The sequence below is a fragment of the Stigmatopora argus genome, chromosome 7 (genome assembly GCF_051989625.1).
Source record: "Stigmatopora argus isolate UIUO_Sarg chromosome 7, RoL_Sarg_1.0, whole genome shotgun sequence".
NCBI lineage: Eukaryota > Metazoa > Chordata > Actinopteri > Syngnathiformes > Syngnathidae > Stigmatopora > Stigmatopora argus.
In genome coordinates, this window is record NC_135393.1 from 7,914,998 (window position 1) to 7,932,217 (window position 17,220).

Sequence of the window (17,220 nt, forward strand, 5' to 3'; positions counted from 1 at the left end):
TTTTTTTATTTAATATGTGTGGCTGGGATAGGGTCCAGCACCCCACACCTTTGTGAGGTTAAGCGGTTCGGAAAAAAATATACATATGCATTTTTTCTATATTTATATTATATGCACACACGCAGCTTTTTCCTCGAATTTATGAATTCGAAATTGCCCATTTATTTGTTGATGGTCCACTCAGGTGTAGTACCATTCTCTCCGCCAGATGGCAGCGCTGGTCCTCACAAGCGTAGCATCAAGCGTAGAAGAAGAAGGATAGGCTTGGCTGCAGTCCAGTGCAACAAGAAATACTGCGGAAATGAGGTAAAACTACACAGTTCAATGTATATTTTCGTCACATAACATAAAAAAAATCAAAATCTTAAGAAGTTTCCACGCCGAGTCTTGTCTGATGATGAACTTGTTGTTTATGACGCATCTTAAAGAACTGGCTAACGTCGCTGTTTTACGTCGTTATTTTAAGGTAGCCTTCATTCTGAATCGGAACCCAATTAAATTAATAATACGCTCTACCGCCACTACTATATGTACTATGTACATAACATTTGGATTTGCATAACATATTTGTGCATAACAATATGCACTATGACATTATAGTTGTGAAGCACCAGACAGTATTAATATCATTTATTATTGTACATTCATAATTGTGCTTTTACAAAGTTATTATTTATTGATCAACTTTCAAAATGTCGCTATTATTAAGCAACACGCAATTATTAAATAGTGCACATCCTCTCCTCACTTTTAATGAAGTTGTCCTACTAGTGGTTACGTGTGAATAGCTTCTACGATTAATCGATTTACACGAGACAGTTTTTTTCTTCTTTTAATTTAACTTCTATGATTGCTGATAACAAATGTCAAAGGCATCAATCTTAACTGTAGAATTTTTTCAAGACTTGAGGCGTGACCTTTTTATGTTAAATCAGTTTCATACTTTTATAACTTAATAAAACTTTGTTCAAAAATGAGTGTTGTTCACTGACTTTTGTATTATAATTTTGTGTGTAATCCGCAAGGGAGCAGTCCAACCAATGAGCTGACGCCATGGTCGATAATCGCTACGCCACTGCCTTGGTCATCGGCTCCGTGCTGAGCCTCCTGGCCGCTGTGTACCTATCGGTGGCTGTGGGAACGCACCACTGGTATCAGTACACCAGCCCGCCAGGCACGCACGATGGTAGCAACGCCTCGCTGTTGAGCGATGACTCTGTTGATGGAGAGTTCAATGAGAAGACCTCCAGCGAGACCTTGTATCGCTTTAATGGCACCATGGGACTGTGGTGGTGGTGCAAACTAGTGCCAAGCCAGTCCCACTGGTTCAAGGAGCCAGGTAGAATTTACAATCCTACAACCTTTGTAATTAGGTTAAATGTACTTAAAGGAGACCTTCCCTGGAGTTTTGATTATTTCCACCTGCTTCATACATAAGATACTAGGCCAAAATGAGTGTGTGTGAATGACCTGGTTGAAATTAGTCATCTCTGTGATTTATATCCAGTCACTTGCAAGTCAAACTGCTCTGCAAACTACCGGATTTGAAATAGGTGACAATATGACATGACACCACAATTTATAATGCAAGTATCTTCCTCTGCGCCCACTCATCTCAAGAGTGCTCAGGAGGCAAGGCATCTCACCACCCGATGTAAATACATGGAAACCCTTTCTGGTTCTCTGACAGAGCTATATAAATATAGTATATAAAAGCATACTTGTGCTGTAATACGCCATTTGTCGCTGGGCAAGTGTGCAATATTAAGACCTTGCGTGGCCATTGGTGGTGTGAGCAAATGTTACTTTATACAACCTTTTGATTATTGTTGTAAAAACAATGGAGAATCACTTTCCTGGAATGCCATCCAAGAAATTTAATCGTAATCTGCACGTCTCATTTACATGCTAACCAATATCTGATAGCCAAGCCATGATACATTTTGATGTTTTTTCTTCATCCAGATCCCAAGTTTAAGAGGCAATGCGAGCGCTTCACTCTTCCTCAGCAGTTCTTACCAAAGTACAAATATCCCGGAAACCACAACAGTGAAGAGGATCTGCTGAGAACATGTGAGTGTTTTTTTTCTTCTGTGTTTCACTGCTTGGAAAATCTGATGAACCTCATCCTAGCCTCATTCTCACAAGTCCACTTTGCACCAATGTCTTATTCAACAATTTTATTTCCTTAAAAATGTTTTCATCTTTTTCAGTCCATAGATGCTACACATTTTATTTTAATTGTAGAATTTGTTGTCAAATTTAAAAAATAGCAAAATGTTTTCTGTCCGTGGTGGTATTTAAAGAGTAAAACAGAAATGTTGCAGTTAGATGAGGCGTCAGACAACAACTCGACACGCAGTTTATCGAACAGCAATTTCCTAACTAAGTTGCTCCATGAGTCTGAATTTGAAACATATAGCAGTTACTTGTAGCATAAATCCTTGTGAACTTAAATATGGACATGAGATTACACTATATGCTATTGTAAAAAAAAAAAACTGTTTAAAGTAATCATTTCAAAATCTGCAAAATCACAGGGCAAACACTCATGAGCTCCAACGTCTCGACGTTTCTTGCAGTAATATAGTATACAAGCAATCTAATTCCAATTCTGAGTCGTAACTGTTGAATGAACATGCAGACTTGTGGAGGTGCCAGTTTCTCCTACCTCTGGTGTCTCTGGCCTTGGTCTTCCTCAGTGGCCTCATTGGCGTCTGCGCTTGCCTGTGCCGCAGCTTCACGCCTACCTTGGCTGTGGGAGTGCTCCATCTACTCGCAGGTAAGAACCAAACGGTTGGAAAGACAACTGACTTCATCGATTTAATAAACTGGGTTTTTTAAAAAAAAGGTGAGTTAGTGTAGGCAAATTAGCTATTCGGTCACTATATGCCGTGGCTTAACCTCTTAAACGGGCAGTTTTTCTCAAGAATATTAAAAGACATACCTGAACAGCCTTCAATATTGAACTTTACGGCCAACTTTATAAAAGAAAAGCAGCGATGATCCTTTGTGCTTGAGGGTACCTCATACACATATACCCCAAATCCTGTCATGTAGTGTGGCATGCAGGTGTGAAAAACAGGGATGGACTCAATCGGAGGGAAACGGGGATTCCAGGAATGCTGGAGTACTCAAAAGATTCAATTATAAAGAGTCCAAAACAAAGTGCAAACACGAGAAGGGAATCCAGAAATACAAAGCTGGAGAATCATACACACCAGTACCGATGTTACACTTGACTGCAGGCATGCCAGAAGACAGAATATCATTATCACACTTTAGTTTCATTAAATCCATTCACGTATTTAGACATTAGTGACACTCATACTTTTTAGAATAGATCATTGAGTGTTGTGTTGCACAGTCAGAGTACCAAATGACCGCTGTTCTGCAGTACATTAAAGAATATTTGTGACAATATTAGAAAAGTTATGAGCCTTCAACTCAATTATTTCCAGGAATCTGATAACAAGCGCTGTATTTACTGTACTGTACTTGCAAACATACACAATTTACTCTTCAACATCGAGAAAGAGTCACTTACAAGATTGTGGCGCTGTCCTATAGTACGAAAACTATTTTGAAAAAATTCATAGATAAAAACAATGACACACACTTTAATTGTCAACTTAAATTGTGTAAATCACACTTAAGAAAGATGACACAATCCCACTGTTGGAAAAGATTGATTACATCAACCTAATTTTATTGAACATGCACTCACCCTCATTACATGTCAGCATGGAACAAAGCTTTGAGAACTCAATAAAAAACCTGATATGTTACTAGCTTCATCCAGCAGATAGAGCTCTAGCGCAGTCAATGATATGCCTCAAGACAGTGGTTCATTTCAGGGCAATTGTTTCAATAGTGGTTCATTGTTTCGGAATCCCTCGCTTTTTCCATTCCTACATACCACAGCCAGGCTTGGATGCAGACAGAGGCACCCAAATACTCAGACACGGGTTAACGAGACATGGAGAACAAGTGGGTGACATACGAAGCAGCAGAGGCACGTAGGGAAGGCAACAAGAGATAAAAGCAATGGACAATCACAACGACAAGTGACAAAAGGAAGAAAGCCAAGGCTAAATCAGCACAAAATGCAAAAAGAACACAAAACTAAGTAATCGGGTGCAGGATATGGATCTAGCAGCGTCCTCCCCTCCGCCCACTGACGTCCTTCCTCTTCTCCGTCAGCTCTATGCTCTCTGGGGAGCGTGTGCTGCTTCCTGGCAGGCGTGGATCTCCTCCACCAGTCCGTCAGGCCACCTGACTCGGTCGAGTTGTCTCTGGGCTGGTCCCTCTACCTTGCCCTCATCTCTTTCCCACTGCAGATGATGGCTTCCGCCTTGTTCATCTGGGCGGCCCGCAGCCACCGCAAGAACTACACACGCATGGTTGCCTACAGGGTGGCATGAAATGGCGGGTGACGTTCAAGATGTAAAAGCAGTGAAGATACAGTCAGCACCTCATATGTTCCACGCTTTGTTATCATAATTTGGTACATATAGTTTTAACACCCAATAACACGCAAGACTTTCTACAGACATTTAAAAAAAATCAAATGTATTTAAATATCTTCATATTCACTCTTTGCCACACAGCTAAAAATAATAATAATAATCTGTTTTGAAGGTTATCAGTCACCTCTGTTATACAAAAATGGAAAAAGTTCTAAAGCAGGACACCTTCCGTAGCCTCAGGTAATCAGGGAGTATTCTAAATCATTGGTCACAGTTGCCATTTGTGGAGAGAGAAGAACCTTCTAGAACAGCGGTCCCATTACATGGATCGCCAAGGAACTATTGGTAGATCGCCAAGGAACTGTTGGTAGATCGCCATAGTACTATTGGTAGATCGGACGACAATAACATTTTGATCCCTTCCCTCTGTCGATTTCCTTAGCTAGGCTCGTTGGAATTTGGGGTACTCGGCCGTTTGGTCGCCGGACGTTTGGTCGCCCGGAAGGTTATTGATAATTACCATTTAAAATTGTTGCTCAAATTCCCTAAATACAAACTGTGAATTATTATTTAGTCATACTTAATGCCCTATTAATTATTAGGCTAAAGAAAAGCTCAAAATTTCCCATACTTTTATTGTGTTTTGTTGGAGAACTTGTTAAGACCCTGACTGATGTCCCTTCCTAAGGGGACAACTCATATACATACAAACTCTTATACACTCACACGTCCGCTCAGTGAAACTGCTCAGGCCATTGTTGGCTTTGATTGATGTGTAGACTGTGTTGTTTTACCTTGTTTTGTCGCTGTACGTTTGGTCGCCGTACGTTTGGTCGCCGTACGTTTGGGTCCGGGCGACCAAACGTCCGGCGACCAAACGTCCGGTCACGGGAATTTGGCATATCCGCAATAAGCTTTAGCGTGAATCGAGAGTGGATTTTCACCCCCGTTCCAAGCCGCTGCCATACATTTTGATGGATTCTAATGTGAGGTATATATTTAGATAATTGCTGAGCTTCGTCAGTGGCCTGTAAAAAAGATAGATCAGGGAAGGTTAACTTCTTGAAAAGTAGATCTTGGAGCAAAAAAGTTTGAACACCCCTCCAGTATGTCACGTGTGATACCTTTCCACAAATGTGGTTTGTTAGAAGTGCAATCAGTGGATTGCATTTGGGTGCTTCTCGTTTCAGCATAACAGCCGTTGGTTAAGCTCTGTGTCTGTGGAACAAAAAGCTGCACCCCCAGCGGCCCTCAAGGATCACTTTGCCCACCCCTGAATTCTAACCCTAACAATAATGTAGATTGCGGGAGGTTGGCTCATTGAAAAGTACATCTTGGACCAAAAGAGTGTGAGCACCCCTGTTCTAGAAGAACCACCATCCCCACAAATCATGCATGTATGGTAAAGTGACCAGATGGAAGCCTTTCCTTGGTAAAAAGCACATGGCAGTCTACCTAGAGTTAAAATAATTAAACCCTCTCAACCACAAGAGAGAAAATTCCCCGGTCTGATGAGACTGAACTCTCTACAACGGGTATCATTTTTGGAGGAAACAGGCACAGTTTTTCACATTACCAATATCATCCATAAAATCAAGCATTATAGTCCTAGCATTATTCAGTTGGGAAAATTTTAGTAGGAGGAACTGGGAGGCCATTCTGGATTGAGGAAACATCTCGGATAAAACCTGTATCCGGGGGCTCAGTACCTCAGGCTGGGGAGAAGGTTTACCTTCCAACCTACGTAAGCACACATCCAAGACCATAAAGAAGTGGCTTGAAAACAATTCAGTGAAAGTTCTTGAGTTCCTTGAGAGGTTCAGCCAAAGCCCGGAACACAACATTGAAAATCTCTGGAATTATCTAAAAAAAAAATGCTGTGCATCGGTGCTCCCCTTAATTAACCTGATTAAGTTTACGAGGTGCTTTAAAATGAAATGGGCTCAAATGTGTGACTAGCTTGTGGCGTCATATTCAAAAAGATTTGATGCTGTTTTTAGCAAAGTCTATTCATACTTTTTTCTAACCTGTTAAAATTAATTTTAATGTATTGAAAATAATTCAAAAATAAGTTTGTTATTATGGAGTTTTGTGTGTGGAGCTTTAAGTGCTTTTCTTTTATTTCATTTTGGAATAAGGCTGTAAGATAAAAAGGAAAAGGGAAACAGAGTGAATTATTTCAGGATGCACCATGTTTGTAGCCAATCATCATAAGTGCTGATAATATCTACTACATAATCCATTTGTGGTATTGCTTCTTTACTTTATTGCATCCATGTAGCCTTTTTCTCTCCTAAGTGCATGCTATATAATTTATTGCTTGTGCTGCTGTGATGCTTGCCTTTATTTTAGTTGCCATCAGTTTCACGGCTGCTCTTCACCATGCCTTTAACCTTTTCTTTATCAATAGCACAATTACAAGTACAGCTGTTTGGTTAGAACATTCTATTTCAGCCTGATTATAGATTTTGAATTTATTTTATTATTATTATTATGCTTTAGCCTGTTTATTCTTGCAGTTAAACTCAATTGTTGAAATTGTTTTATTTCAATAATACGGAAAACACATGCTTGCTCTTTCATATTATATTTCACTTTTGATGAAACCACTTAAAATGTTGCGCGTTCCTAACCGTAGTTAATTTGGTGAAAGTCTTAAAAAAAGGGTGACATTGTGTATGTTGGTCATTCCAGAATTGGAGGAAATTTTATGTTCAACCTATAAAATTCAAAATAAAGCACATGCAAAATACCAAAACATGGAGTACTGAATCTACTTTTCTATGTAAACAATAGAAAATTTATGCTTGAAATTAGTTTTTAAAATACACCGAATAATTCTTAAATGCCATTTTTCTACTCATGCAATGTTTTTTTTTCCTTTACTTATTGACATAAATCTGCCCTCTTGGCCAGCAACAGCTAGTGTAACGAATTTGTAACCCTGTTGCTGTGATTATGCCAAGTATTGTAAACAATATAATTCACGGATTAAAAATGTTACCATTCATCTGTAATCTGAGCAAATAAGACTTTGATGTTTATTACCTATCGGTGATGAATAAGTAGCAGAAAATAAAAAAAGGAAAGGTTTCTTTTTCAACAATATTTAAGTCCCATGTCCTCCTATTCTGGAATAACCCATTTGGAAATAACTGACAATATCAATGTACTTAATGGGTCCAAAATAAAGGTTGAATATGCAGTTTCATATGTCACATTGTTTTATTCATTTATATTCAAGTACAGTTCTAAAATAAACTGGATTTTTTAATGCATTTTTTCATACAAAGAAGGAATTTGATTTAAAAGGGGGAAAAATCAGGAAATTTAATATACATCTATTCTCTTCATTTTAATTTGATCCTAAAACAGAAAGTCGGCACTCATGATTTACTTTCCCGGGCCACACAAAATGATGCGGCGGGCCAGATTTGGCCCCTGGGCCGCCACTTTCACACAAGTGCTCTAGATTAATACAGTGAACCTTAAAATGCTCCAAAACCAACAAGAAGCAACCTGGAATTACCCAAAATTAAGCATAACACGACCAATAAACGGGGAGCAACCTGGACATTTCCCAAAACCAATAAGATATTATCCCAAATTTACAAGAGGTGACCTGTTACTTCCCTAAATGACAAAGAAGGGGCACAAAATGTACTCATTGACTGCCATTAACAACAACAGATGTCCAATTCAATCAAACTGTGGATGGTGCCATTAACCGCGCTAGACGTCCAAAATGTTGACTTTGAGGGACAAATGAGATCTGGTAGATAGCATGAATGATGCCCGCCAATCAAAACGAGTTTGACATCTCTGACTCGAACATTGCAAATCAGATAAACACTAGCCCTTTAAGACCGTATTTCACCTCAGTAAAAAAACATATAGATAAAAAACAGTAAACAGTCACCTTGATGAGCCAACAACACCTGCAAATGGAATGTATTGTAGTCTTATTATGACTGTAAAATATGTATACATAACCTTTACACTTGTTAGCTTATTTTGTTTAGTTGTAACAGTAGAGAGTAAAAAAAATTGCACTGTCTGGTCAAACAAGTTGAATATAGCATAAGAAATATTTGCCCCTTCAACTTATTTGAAATGTTGGCCACATCTAAACTGTTTCTAAAAACACTTGTTTTCAAACAAATATCTAGTTTGTTAGACATTGGTTATTTCAATGAGAGTGATACTTAGTCTACTGATGTGCTGGAAATAGTGTGTGGACTACAAACAATGTTAAACTGTTCAATATTGATGATCAAACATCTTTGTATGTGACAAGAAACAATAGTCGATAAGAAAGCGACCTGAAGGCTAAAATGCCCAAATAAATTGCCCAAAATTAGAGAAACATCTTACAATGTTTGCACATGACTCCTATGATAATTTGCCACAGATCACCAGCTTTCAACATAGTTATCCGCCAACTAAGTTTCTTCTGTTTCTCAAAGGAAACATAATCATCCACTGTTTAAATCAAAATAATTTTTCATTTATTATTATCAGTCTGTCTTCACACTAATGGATGGGAGGCTAATACTGATCTTCCGAGCTAAATAAAAGGCAACTTTCTTCTCGTAGTAGGCACATTCATTCACAAAAAAAGGGTAGGTCTCCTCTCCTTTGTACTTGACCGTCTCCCCATTGAAGGACTGGAAAATGGGGTCCCCAGCACAAAGAACCTTAAAGTCATTGTCCTGCAAGACAAGACAGTATTTGGAATTTATATCACCCAGATATGATGAATCATGTGGGATATTGAAAGCCAAAAAAACAAAAACAAAGTTAGCAACAGAACAAGATGTGTTGTACCTGAAGCTCGGGATGTATTGCAGCAGTAACCTCATTGGTGGTCGGATTTCTTGGGTAGTCGAGGGGCTCGGTCGCACAGAATGCCTCCACCTCACCGCCCTCGAACGTAATTCCTGTTAAATCGATAATTACCTGACCACTTGGACTTTGAGCAGAAATCGACAGTGTTTCCCCAAGTGATTTCTAAACCACTATTTCAGAGCAGAAGAAATTCAACAAACAAACAGTTGACTTCCCCAGATTCAAATTTGGCTAATCACTATAACCTGGATGACTGAGAATCTACATCGAAATAAATGCTTGCGATTTTTTTTCTTCCATCGTCCACAATAGTGCCGCATTTTTCTGCAACTAAAACAATTCTCAATATTAGGTAGTGCACCTTATAATCTGATGTGCCTTCATAAATAGATCAATATTTGTATCAATATCATTGTATTAAATTCCCTTTATCACATCTCTATCTAGTTGATGTATAACACAACCCCTAGCCACTACTACTAGAGCTGCATATATTGCAATTCAACCCCTACTACAGTCATACCTCTACTTACAAATGCCTCTAGGTACGAAATTTTCAGGTTACGAAATGTTTTATATACAAATGAGTGACTCGAGATACGAAAAAGATCCAAGTTATGAAATCCCCCCAAAAGAAAATGCATTTCCTCATCCGTGCACCTTATGGTGTGGAAAATATGATGATATTGCTACTTTGTTTGCAATATTGCACATCCCTCGCCCCTGAAATCAGCTTACCAGAATTAAATTTTTCAAGCCAGTCCATAACGAGATCAAGCGTTTCTGTTACCATGTTATAGATGTCTGCTCTAACCACTCCGTTAGGCTGAGGTCCAACCTCTAAAGCTGTACATGACAAGAAAAAGAACAAAATTTGAATATCCCAGGAAACAGCAATTACATGTATGAAAATTTAAACATTTTTGCATATAATTGCATACATACCAAAACCATGTTTGGCCACAGATTCAAGAGAATAGGATTCTGAATCTGGTACATTGCACTGAATTGCTCTGACGGGCCCATATGATGTTTTACTCTGAAAAAACAAATATTTCGTACTTTTTTTCCCATTACGGTTATTTATCAATGAATTAAGTCAAATCCAATGGGAATTTCCAGATTGACTATGAACATTTTCCAGATCTACAAACAAATATTAACAATTTATGGCCAATAAGATGAACTGCGTATTAATGTACTTATAGTCTATCAAGAACTTTTGCCACCCCTGTAACCTCTGCACCTTGAAATTGTGCTAGTTATGAATGTTAAAGTAAATGTGCCTTTCATTAACCTTGTAGAATGTTCTGATGTCCGTGTTGTACTGTTTGATCATCACGTATTACTGTGCAAAAAAAATCTGATGTTTCAGTCAGGCAATGGTTATAAAGCAATTTTCAAGGCAAATTATATCCCATGTAACCAACAAAAGACAGCCACCATGTAAAAGTAACAATGTTTGATTGAAAAAAAAAAAGAACATTGAACATTTCCACAACATTCAAACAGATATGACGGGGGCGAATGTATTTCAGCTGTGTGTTTGTGTGCGATTACCTGTACATATTTAAAAATGTGCAGGGCGATCCAATCAAAACCATAAAAGATGAAGCACTGGCCCATGTTGGCAGTGGTGTTGTGGATGTCACAAAGTAAGTCCACAGCTTGTGGACTTCCTTTTGGCCCAAGCAGAGCATTCAACTCGTGAGCTCTCTTCATCTCATACGGCGAGATGGCAGTGAGGGGTGCACTTAAAAGTCAAGAAAATGTGACTTTTTTTTTCCTTTGAGCAATGTCAAAATATTAATGAAGCATTTTTCTTCACTGTTGAAACGTACCTGAGCATAGCATCTCGGAAGCAACGATTGAGATCTGTTTCCACGTATCGTTTGCACACTCGAACAGCCTCCGGATTTGACAGAACTGTCATTACTGTTGCAGAGCCAACCTTTGCTGCCTTTTTTCTCTCCATCTCTCGCACCACGTACACCCCCGTCAACTCATTGCCGTGCGTACCGCCGCAAACGGCAAAGCGAGACAGTGGTGGGAAAGTGAGGTGCTGCATCTGTGTCGATGAAAGGTCAGATTTTGTCCTATTTACTTTGGCATCGTTGAGTTGTTCTATGATGCAAAAACACACGGAGTACAAATTGACTGAAGACCTCAGAAATTTCAGGGCCAACCTTAACATTTAGAAAACCTAATCACCATTCTGTGGTGCTGCTACCAAGTAGTGAGCCATTAACTTATTAGTGCATAACTTGGGTTTAACTCTAAACTTCAGTTTGTCCGATTTTCTATTTATTGTGGAGAGCTTCAGTTGAGAGTTGTTGACCTAGTGAAATTATGCTTAGATACTTATTCATCAAGTTTTCCTTTTTTTCTTCCACATTTGTTTGTATAATATAGTAAAATATACTTTTTGCTAGCCTGTGCTTGACTTGCAGCCCCGTCAAGGTGTAAAGTGAAATTAATAGCATCTTATAATGGATGGGCATTTTGCGTTCCCAGGACAATTATTTGCACTTTGTTGCACAATTTGGTTTGGCACGTGACTCATACTTTAATGGGACTTTTAGAGTATTTTTCGGATTATAATTCTCATCTGAGTGTATATTGCACTAGCCAAAAATGCACAATGAAGGGGGGAAAATATTTAAGTCGTTATAGAAGTCTCACTCTAGTCATATTTTTGGGGGAATTTCATTTGATGAAATCCAAAACAAAAACAAACATGTCATCTTGGAAGACATTTAAAATAATGATAATAATTAAATAGAAAAATAATAATAATCTTGTGAGGATAAGCAGTTCAGAAAATGAATGAATGAATCATGAAAATAAAAAGAGGCAACAACTACAAATAATTTGAAAAAAAAACTAATTACAATTTTATGGTAAGCCCTTCTCAGTTGCGGGTGATTCTACAGGTTCGTCAAAAGTCCACCCACCACCAATATTAAAACTACCAACGCAGGCCTAGAGCTCTTTCTTGCAGTTCAGCGTAAAATTAACAGGCGAAATGATATACTATTGTGTGAATAATTTTGTGTGAAAATCTCAATGTTGCACCCCTAGCCATATATTATAAATAATTAAAAAAAACTGCAACTTATACTGCGAAAATACGGTATTATTTTCCCCCAGGTTTTAATATATTTCACCTGTGGTTTTATCCACTTTATTGCTACACTGTATAATGATAGTTCTTTTTCTATGGTAAAAAATCCCTCCAAAAATGTATTTTTTTCCTCTTCATTGTGCATTTTATGGCGGCATGATTTAAAGTCAGATGTAATTTATAGTCCGAAAAATACGGTAATCTTTGGTGGCTATGATGCAAACCTCTGCCTTGTCTTTATTTAACACTTTTGCATCTATTGCAACTGTATTTTCATGTTGGTCATGATAGTGTTACTTGGACGTTGAAGTAATTTTTTGACAGTAGTTGTTATAAAACATTGGAGGCGACCTTAGGGTTAGTAAAGGATTAATGAAGCTACCAGTTTAAGAACTAGTGTCATGTATGTCATCCCATGAGAACAACCCCATTATGCACGACTCCCATTCAAAAGTTGATGAAAGCGCCATTCCGTGTTTCTGGTCTTGCAATGGTCACATGCTCACTGTTGCAAAATAACCAGCACGCGCCTGGGGGGACCATACAGCTGCTCTCTAGAGAGATCATGCGAAGAAAAAAAAGCATGTACATATTTCTCCAAAATCAGACATGAGCACCGCCCTGAAAAGTGACTCAATCAATGCCACAATTTATTCATCATTACAAACTTTCTAAATTCTGGGAATGTTGCTTTGGAGCACACCCATCCAGCTGAGAAAAGTGTACATATTCATAATGTAAATACATAAAGCTCTGCTGTCCATTAGTCATAAAAGCCAAGTAGAATTATGACTGCCGGTCTTGCAACATTCTGCTAAACTAAAATACTGTGCAACATTTTCCTTACCTGTCCGTCAACACCCACCTCCATAAATAATGGCAATGTTTTGCTTCAGTATAATATTCTCCGTCTACTTGCGCCCCTCAGGAACCATTAAGCGCTTGATATGCGCGTGGTGGTAAAAAGCAGGCAGAGACTCGGCCCCGGTTGTAGTTCACAGTTCTCTTATCCGGCCGGTCCTTCTACTTGCTGACTTGGGTTGTGAAGGCCCTCCTCTCACAGCTCACATTTCACTTTGTGATGTAAGAGGCAATATTGTCTCGTATTAAAGCCAGTAGGTGCCGCTCTGTGTGTCCCCTTAAACCAGTTCTAAAGTTAACCCAGCATTGTTAATAAACTATGTGCATGACTTGAACAGTTGTAAACATTTACCTCTGTTCAGAAATCAGTACAAAAACTATACACTTGGGAGGAGGGTCCATGGCGTAATATTGTTCTTGCACGCACCACATTTCAAGCCGACAGACAACATGCAAAGAATTTAAATTGTGATGTCTTCTGGCACAAGAAAGTAGGTTCAGTTACCACTGCACAAGTCATTTTCCCAACTGATTCTTTTCTATTTGAGTTAGAAGAGCTTTTCAAATTATTATTTCTTAATAGATCTGAGTTTGGACATTTTATAAAATGCAATTAAAAACTGAATTCAATATTCTTTTCAACATCTGCTTAATTGAATAGAGTACAAAGATCTGTTGTTTAATGTTGTAAGTGATCACCTTTGTTGTTTTAACATTTTCTTCAATTTCAATTTTTCATTTTTTTTTGTCAAAGTAAATTAATTAATGGTGAAATTACTGGTGCCTGTGTAGCCTGGACGTTCACTTTGAAATCCCTTGTTTTTGTATTGTATTCTAATTACTATTGGTTGAATTAGATGAGGAAGTCATTGTATTCTGTTTTTATCATTTTATAGTGTCCCAATTTGATGGATGGATGAACTCCTGTGCTATGTTATAATGGATAATATTGCTCTTTAATTTCTTTGCATGTTGTCAGAGTTTCCTGTATTAATGAATAACAACCCCCACAGTTGTGAAGATTTTTCAAATGAGTGAACTGTCAATATTGGGATAATATTTCAAATACTGACAAAATCATGATCTGAACCTGATGGTGATCTTCCGCTCTTTTTTAAGTGATTCAAATGACTGCAAAACAACAAAACATGGTGACGCCGCCAAATTATGCTTCAGGTATAATCCACCCTGTGGTTATCAAATACTTCTTTTGAACTAAATGATACAGAAAAGCAGTGTCTAGTATGACGGTCATTTAAACGCTTCATTTCATTATGTTCTCACCGAAATCTTGCATACAAATTGTGTTGAAGGACTTCCGGTATCTTCCTAATTAGTGGTAATACCTCAGATGGAACGCATTGTCATTGATGTAGATTTTGTTAGGTTAGGTTAGGTTAGAACTTTATTTCATCCCATATTCGGGACATTTCTTGGCTGCAGTAGCAAGACAGACACAAGACACACAAGACATTGTAGACGTAGTTAAAAAAACTAAATACCAAAATGCAATAAAAAAGACAGAAAAGCAGCAAAAACACAAAACGAGCTACCGCTACCGGCTGCCACTTGAGCGGCGTCATCTTTACAATTGAGTGTCTAAAATGAAGTCTCAAAACCTTGTTTCAGGCCTCATGACTTTTCTCTAGAAGAGAATGCTTGTGTAACGTGTTTGCCACTCCATTTAGAATTTAATCCTCTTGAAGCAGTCACTTGATTGTAATCTTCTTGCTTTTGTCCATGTATAATGAACTATATGTATTTGTACTAGATTTTTAAAAAGTGTTAATGTTTTCTAACAGATTATATTGCGGGAAAAAAAGCAGTTTTTCCTTTATGTGATTTACACTTTTGCCAAGGCCCTACTTTGGAGGTTTGATGATGTGGAATTTTGTACCTCAGTAGTATAGTAATGCATGGAGATATATTGTAAAAGATTCTGCCTGCTCATGTTTGCAGTTGAAGAATTAATAACCCCCCTACATGTTAAGAGTGCTTCGTTTGATGTAGCACCATTCAAATTTCCTCCCCATGTGCCCCCCCTTGAGATTAAACTACACCTGACCTATTCATGTGGCAGAGGAAGAATTAGGAATGCCGCGTATGAACTTCAGAGGCCATAACCTTTTTATCCGTGGGAGCAGGAGGTGTGGGGAGCGGAACAGAACGGTGACATTTAAGGTGGGGAGTGGCCCAAAAGAGGTAATGAGGTCTTGCTGAGAAGAAAACACCTTTTTTGACCTTACTGGGGGTTATTTTTCCCGCTCCCACTCCCTCCTGACCACTCTTGTTATTCAACAGATTAATTCCAAACACTACCTGTAGTTTGAAAAGCTTTTGCGTTTTGACATGAATCCTTGACGAGGAAAAAAGAAAACAAAAAAGCAGGTACAATGTTGACTAATTTTTACCTTTTTTCCCTCAGCTTTGTTTTCCTGGTATGAACTGGATTAAAATGTGTTCTGTTTTTTTTTTTTCAAACTACATTTTTACTATGAAGTATAGGGTAGACGATGATTGTTTAGGTTGTTAATTATTGATAACATACTGAAAAGAAGTACTATTGTCCTCCAAAATAAAAATTAATTTTCAGCAGATAAACAGCTATTTCACATGATGAGCATTTAACAAAGCAAACATTCTAAGTATTGGGCAAATGCCTTAACAAAAAAAAAACTGCCCTTGCAGGAAAACTACAAACTTTTTTAGCAATACAGTGGATTTGTATATTCTATACGGGTATTGCGCAACATACAGCACATAGTTTCATCATGTTGACCTTACACAGCTGTGAAGTGGGGTGCATGTACTAGTTCTGTCAATGGAATCCTTAACACAAGCTCAGTGAGACACACTTCAATGGAGAGGGGAACTTCACAGAGAAAAACACAGATTTTGTTACTATACTTTTTTGGTTATTGTACTTAGTAAGTATTTTTGGTGACTTTTAGTCTTGGTATTTCATTTTTGTTCTCTCTCTGTTAGTCAAATGTAGAGATTTTGCGAATTCTGTCTGTTCTAAACGCCACTATCTCTCTTTGGCTCTTCTCAATACAAAGATTTTTATTTTTTTACTGATTGTTGAAAACTTTGATGGGATCTGTTGCATGCACTGTAGGCACAAGGGCTCGGTCACAAAGGGATACCAGGGATTTTAAAAAAAAAGCTACTATTAGTTCCACTAGTGGTGTGCAGGCTCCCTCTTGTGGGACAGGAATATGGCCATGCTGAAGTATGGAACATTTTGTGGATAGATGAGGCTAAATTAGCGCTCTTTGGATAATCACGTTTAAATTAAAGAACACGGTGGAGATTCTTTAATGTTGTTTTACTGCTATTGGCACTGGGTGACTTGACAGTGTTATTAATCATGAAATCTGGAGATAATGTGCATGTTTAGGCCATAAAACATATCTCAAATTTACACTAGGATATGGTTGGAGATAAGTGGTAGAGGATTCTAAAGTGGCCATCATGAGTCTTGATGGTAATGTCATTGGACATCTATGGAGAGATGTCAAAATTGCTGTTGGAAAAAGGCACCTTTTAAAGCTAAGAGATGTGGAGCTGTTTGCAAAGGAAGATTGGTCCAAAATTCCATGTGAAAGGAGCAAGAAAGTTGTTGATTTTGGTTTTTTTCTTCCAAAGGGTGTGGAACCAAGTGCCAACAATTTTGTATTTTGAGATTTGTGCTGAATTTTGTCAAATTTGGCCTTTTCTTTCAGCTTTTTGTGTTTTTCCAATGTGAATCCAAGAAACAAAAACAGTTTCAGTTATTTCTTCCATGGGTGTGGAAACAAATATTGAGTGAAGGGTGTCAACTATTTAGTGTTTTGAGAATTATGTAGAATTTTGTCAAATTTGGCTTTTTTCTTCACCTTTTTTCCCCCCAATGCAAATAATGAGAAAACACATTGA

General features: G+C 38.0%; 2 protein-coding genes across 7 annotated transcripts; one reads left to right on the forward strand and one right to left on the reverse strand.

Annotated features, from left to right (window-relative positions):
• The first annotated feature begins 185 nt into the window (after positions 1–185).
• Positions 186–7,682, forward strand: cldnd1b (claudin domain containing 1b). 2 transcript variants are annotated; one of them, XM_077605014.1, is made up of 5 exons: positions 186–306; positions 1,026–1,339; positions 1,966–2,073; positions 2,645–2,782; positions 4,204–7,682. In XM_077605014.1, the coding sequence occupies exons 2-5, from the start codon at positions 1,054–1,056 to the stop codon at positions 4,422–4,424; spliced, it is 753 nt and encodes a 250-aa protein (XP_077461140.1). In that variant the 5' UTR covers positions 186–306; positions 1,026–1,053; the 3' UTR covers positions 4,425–7,682. The 2 variants fall into 2 exon arrangements, with proteins under 2 accessions (XP_077461140.1, XP_077461141.1); XM_077605015.1 differs by lacking the exon at positions 4,204–7,682 and adding an exon at positions 3,925–4,191.
• Positions 7,671–13,512, reverse strand: LOC144077343 (N-acyl-aromatic-L-amino acid amidohydrolase (carboxylate-forming) B-like). Of its 5 annotated transcripts, none has more exons than XM_077605012.1 (7): positions 13,307–13,512; positions 11,159–11,385; positions 10,878–11,070; positions 10,263–10,356; positions 10,056–10,163; positions 9,297–9,409; positions 7,671–9,181 (listed from the first exon to the last, which is right to left on the reverse strand). In XM_077605012.1, the coding sequence occupies exons 1-7, from the start codon at positions 13,310–13,312 to the stop codon at positions 8,987–8,989; spliced, it is 936 nt and encodes a 311-aa protein (XP_077461138.1). In that variant the 5' UTR covers positions 13,313–13,512; the 3' UTR covers positions 7,671–8,986. The 5 variants fall into 5 exon arrangements, with proteins under 5 accessions (XP_077461138.1, XP_077461137.1, XP_077461139.1 ...); XM_077605011.1 differs by having other exon boundaries at positions 13,289–13,512; XM_077605013.1 differs by having other exon boundaries at positions 11,159–11,441; positions 13,289–13,512.
• Between the last annotated feature and the right edge of the window lie 3,708 nt (positions 13,513–17,220).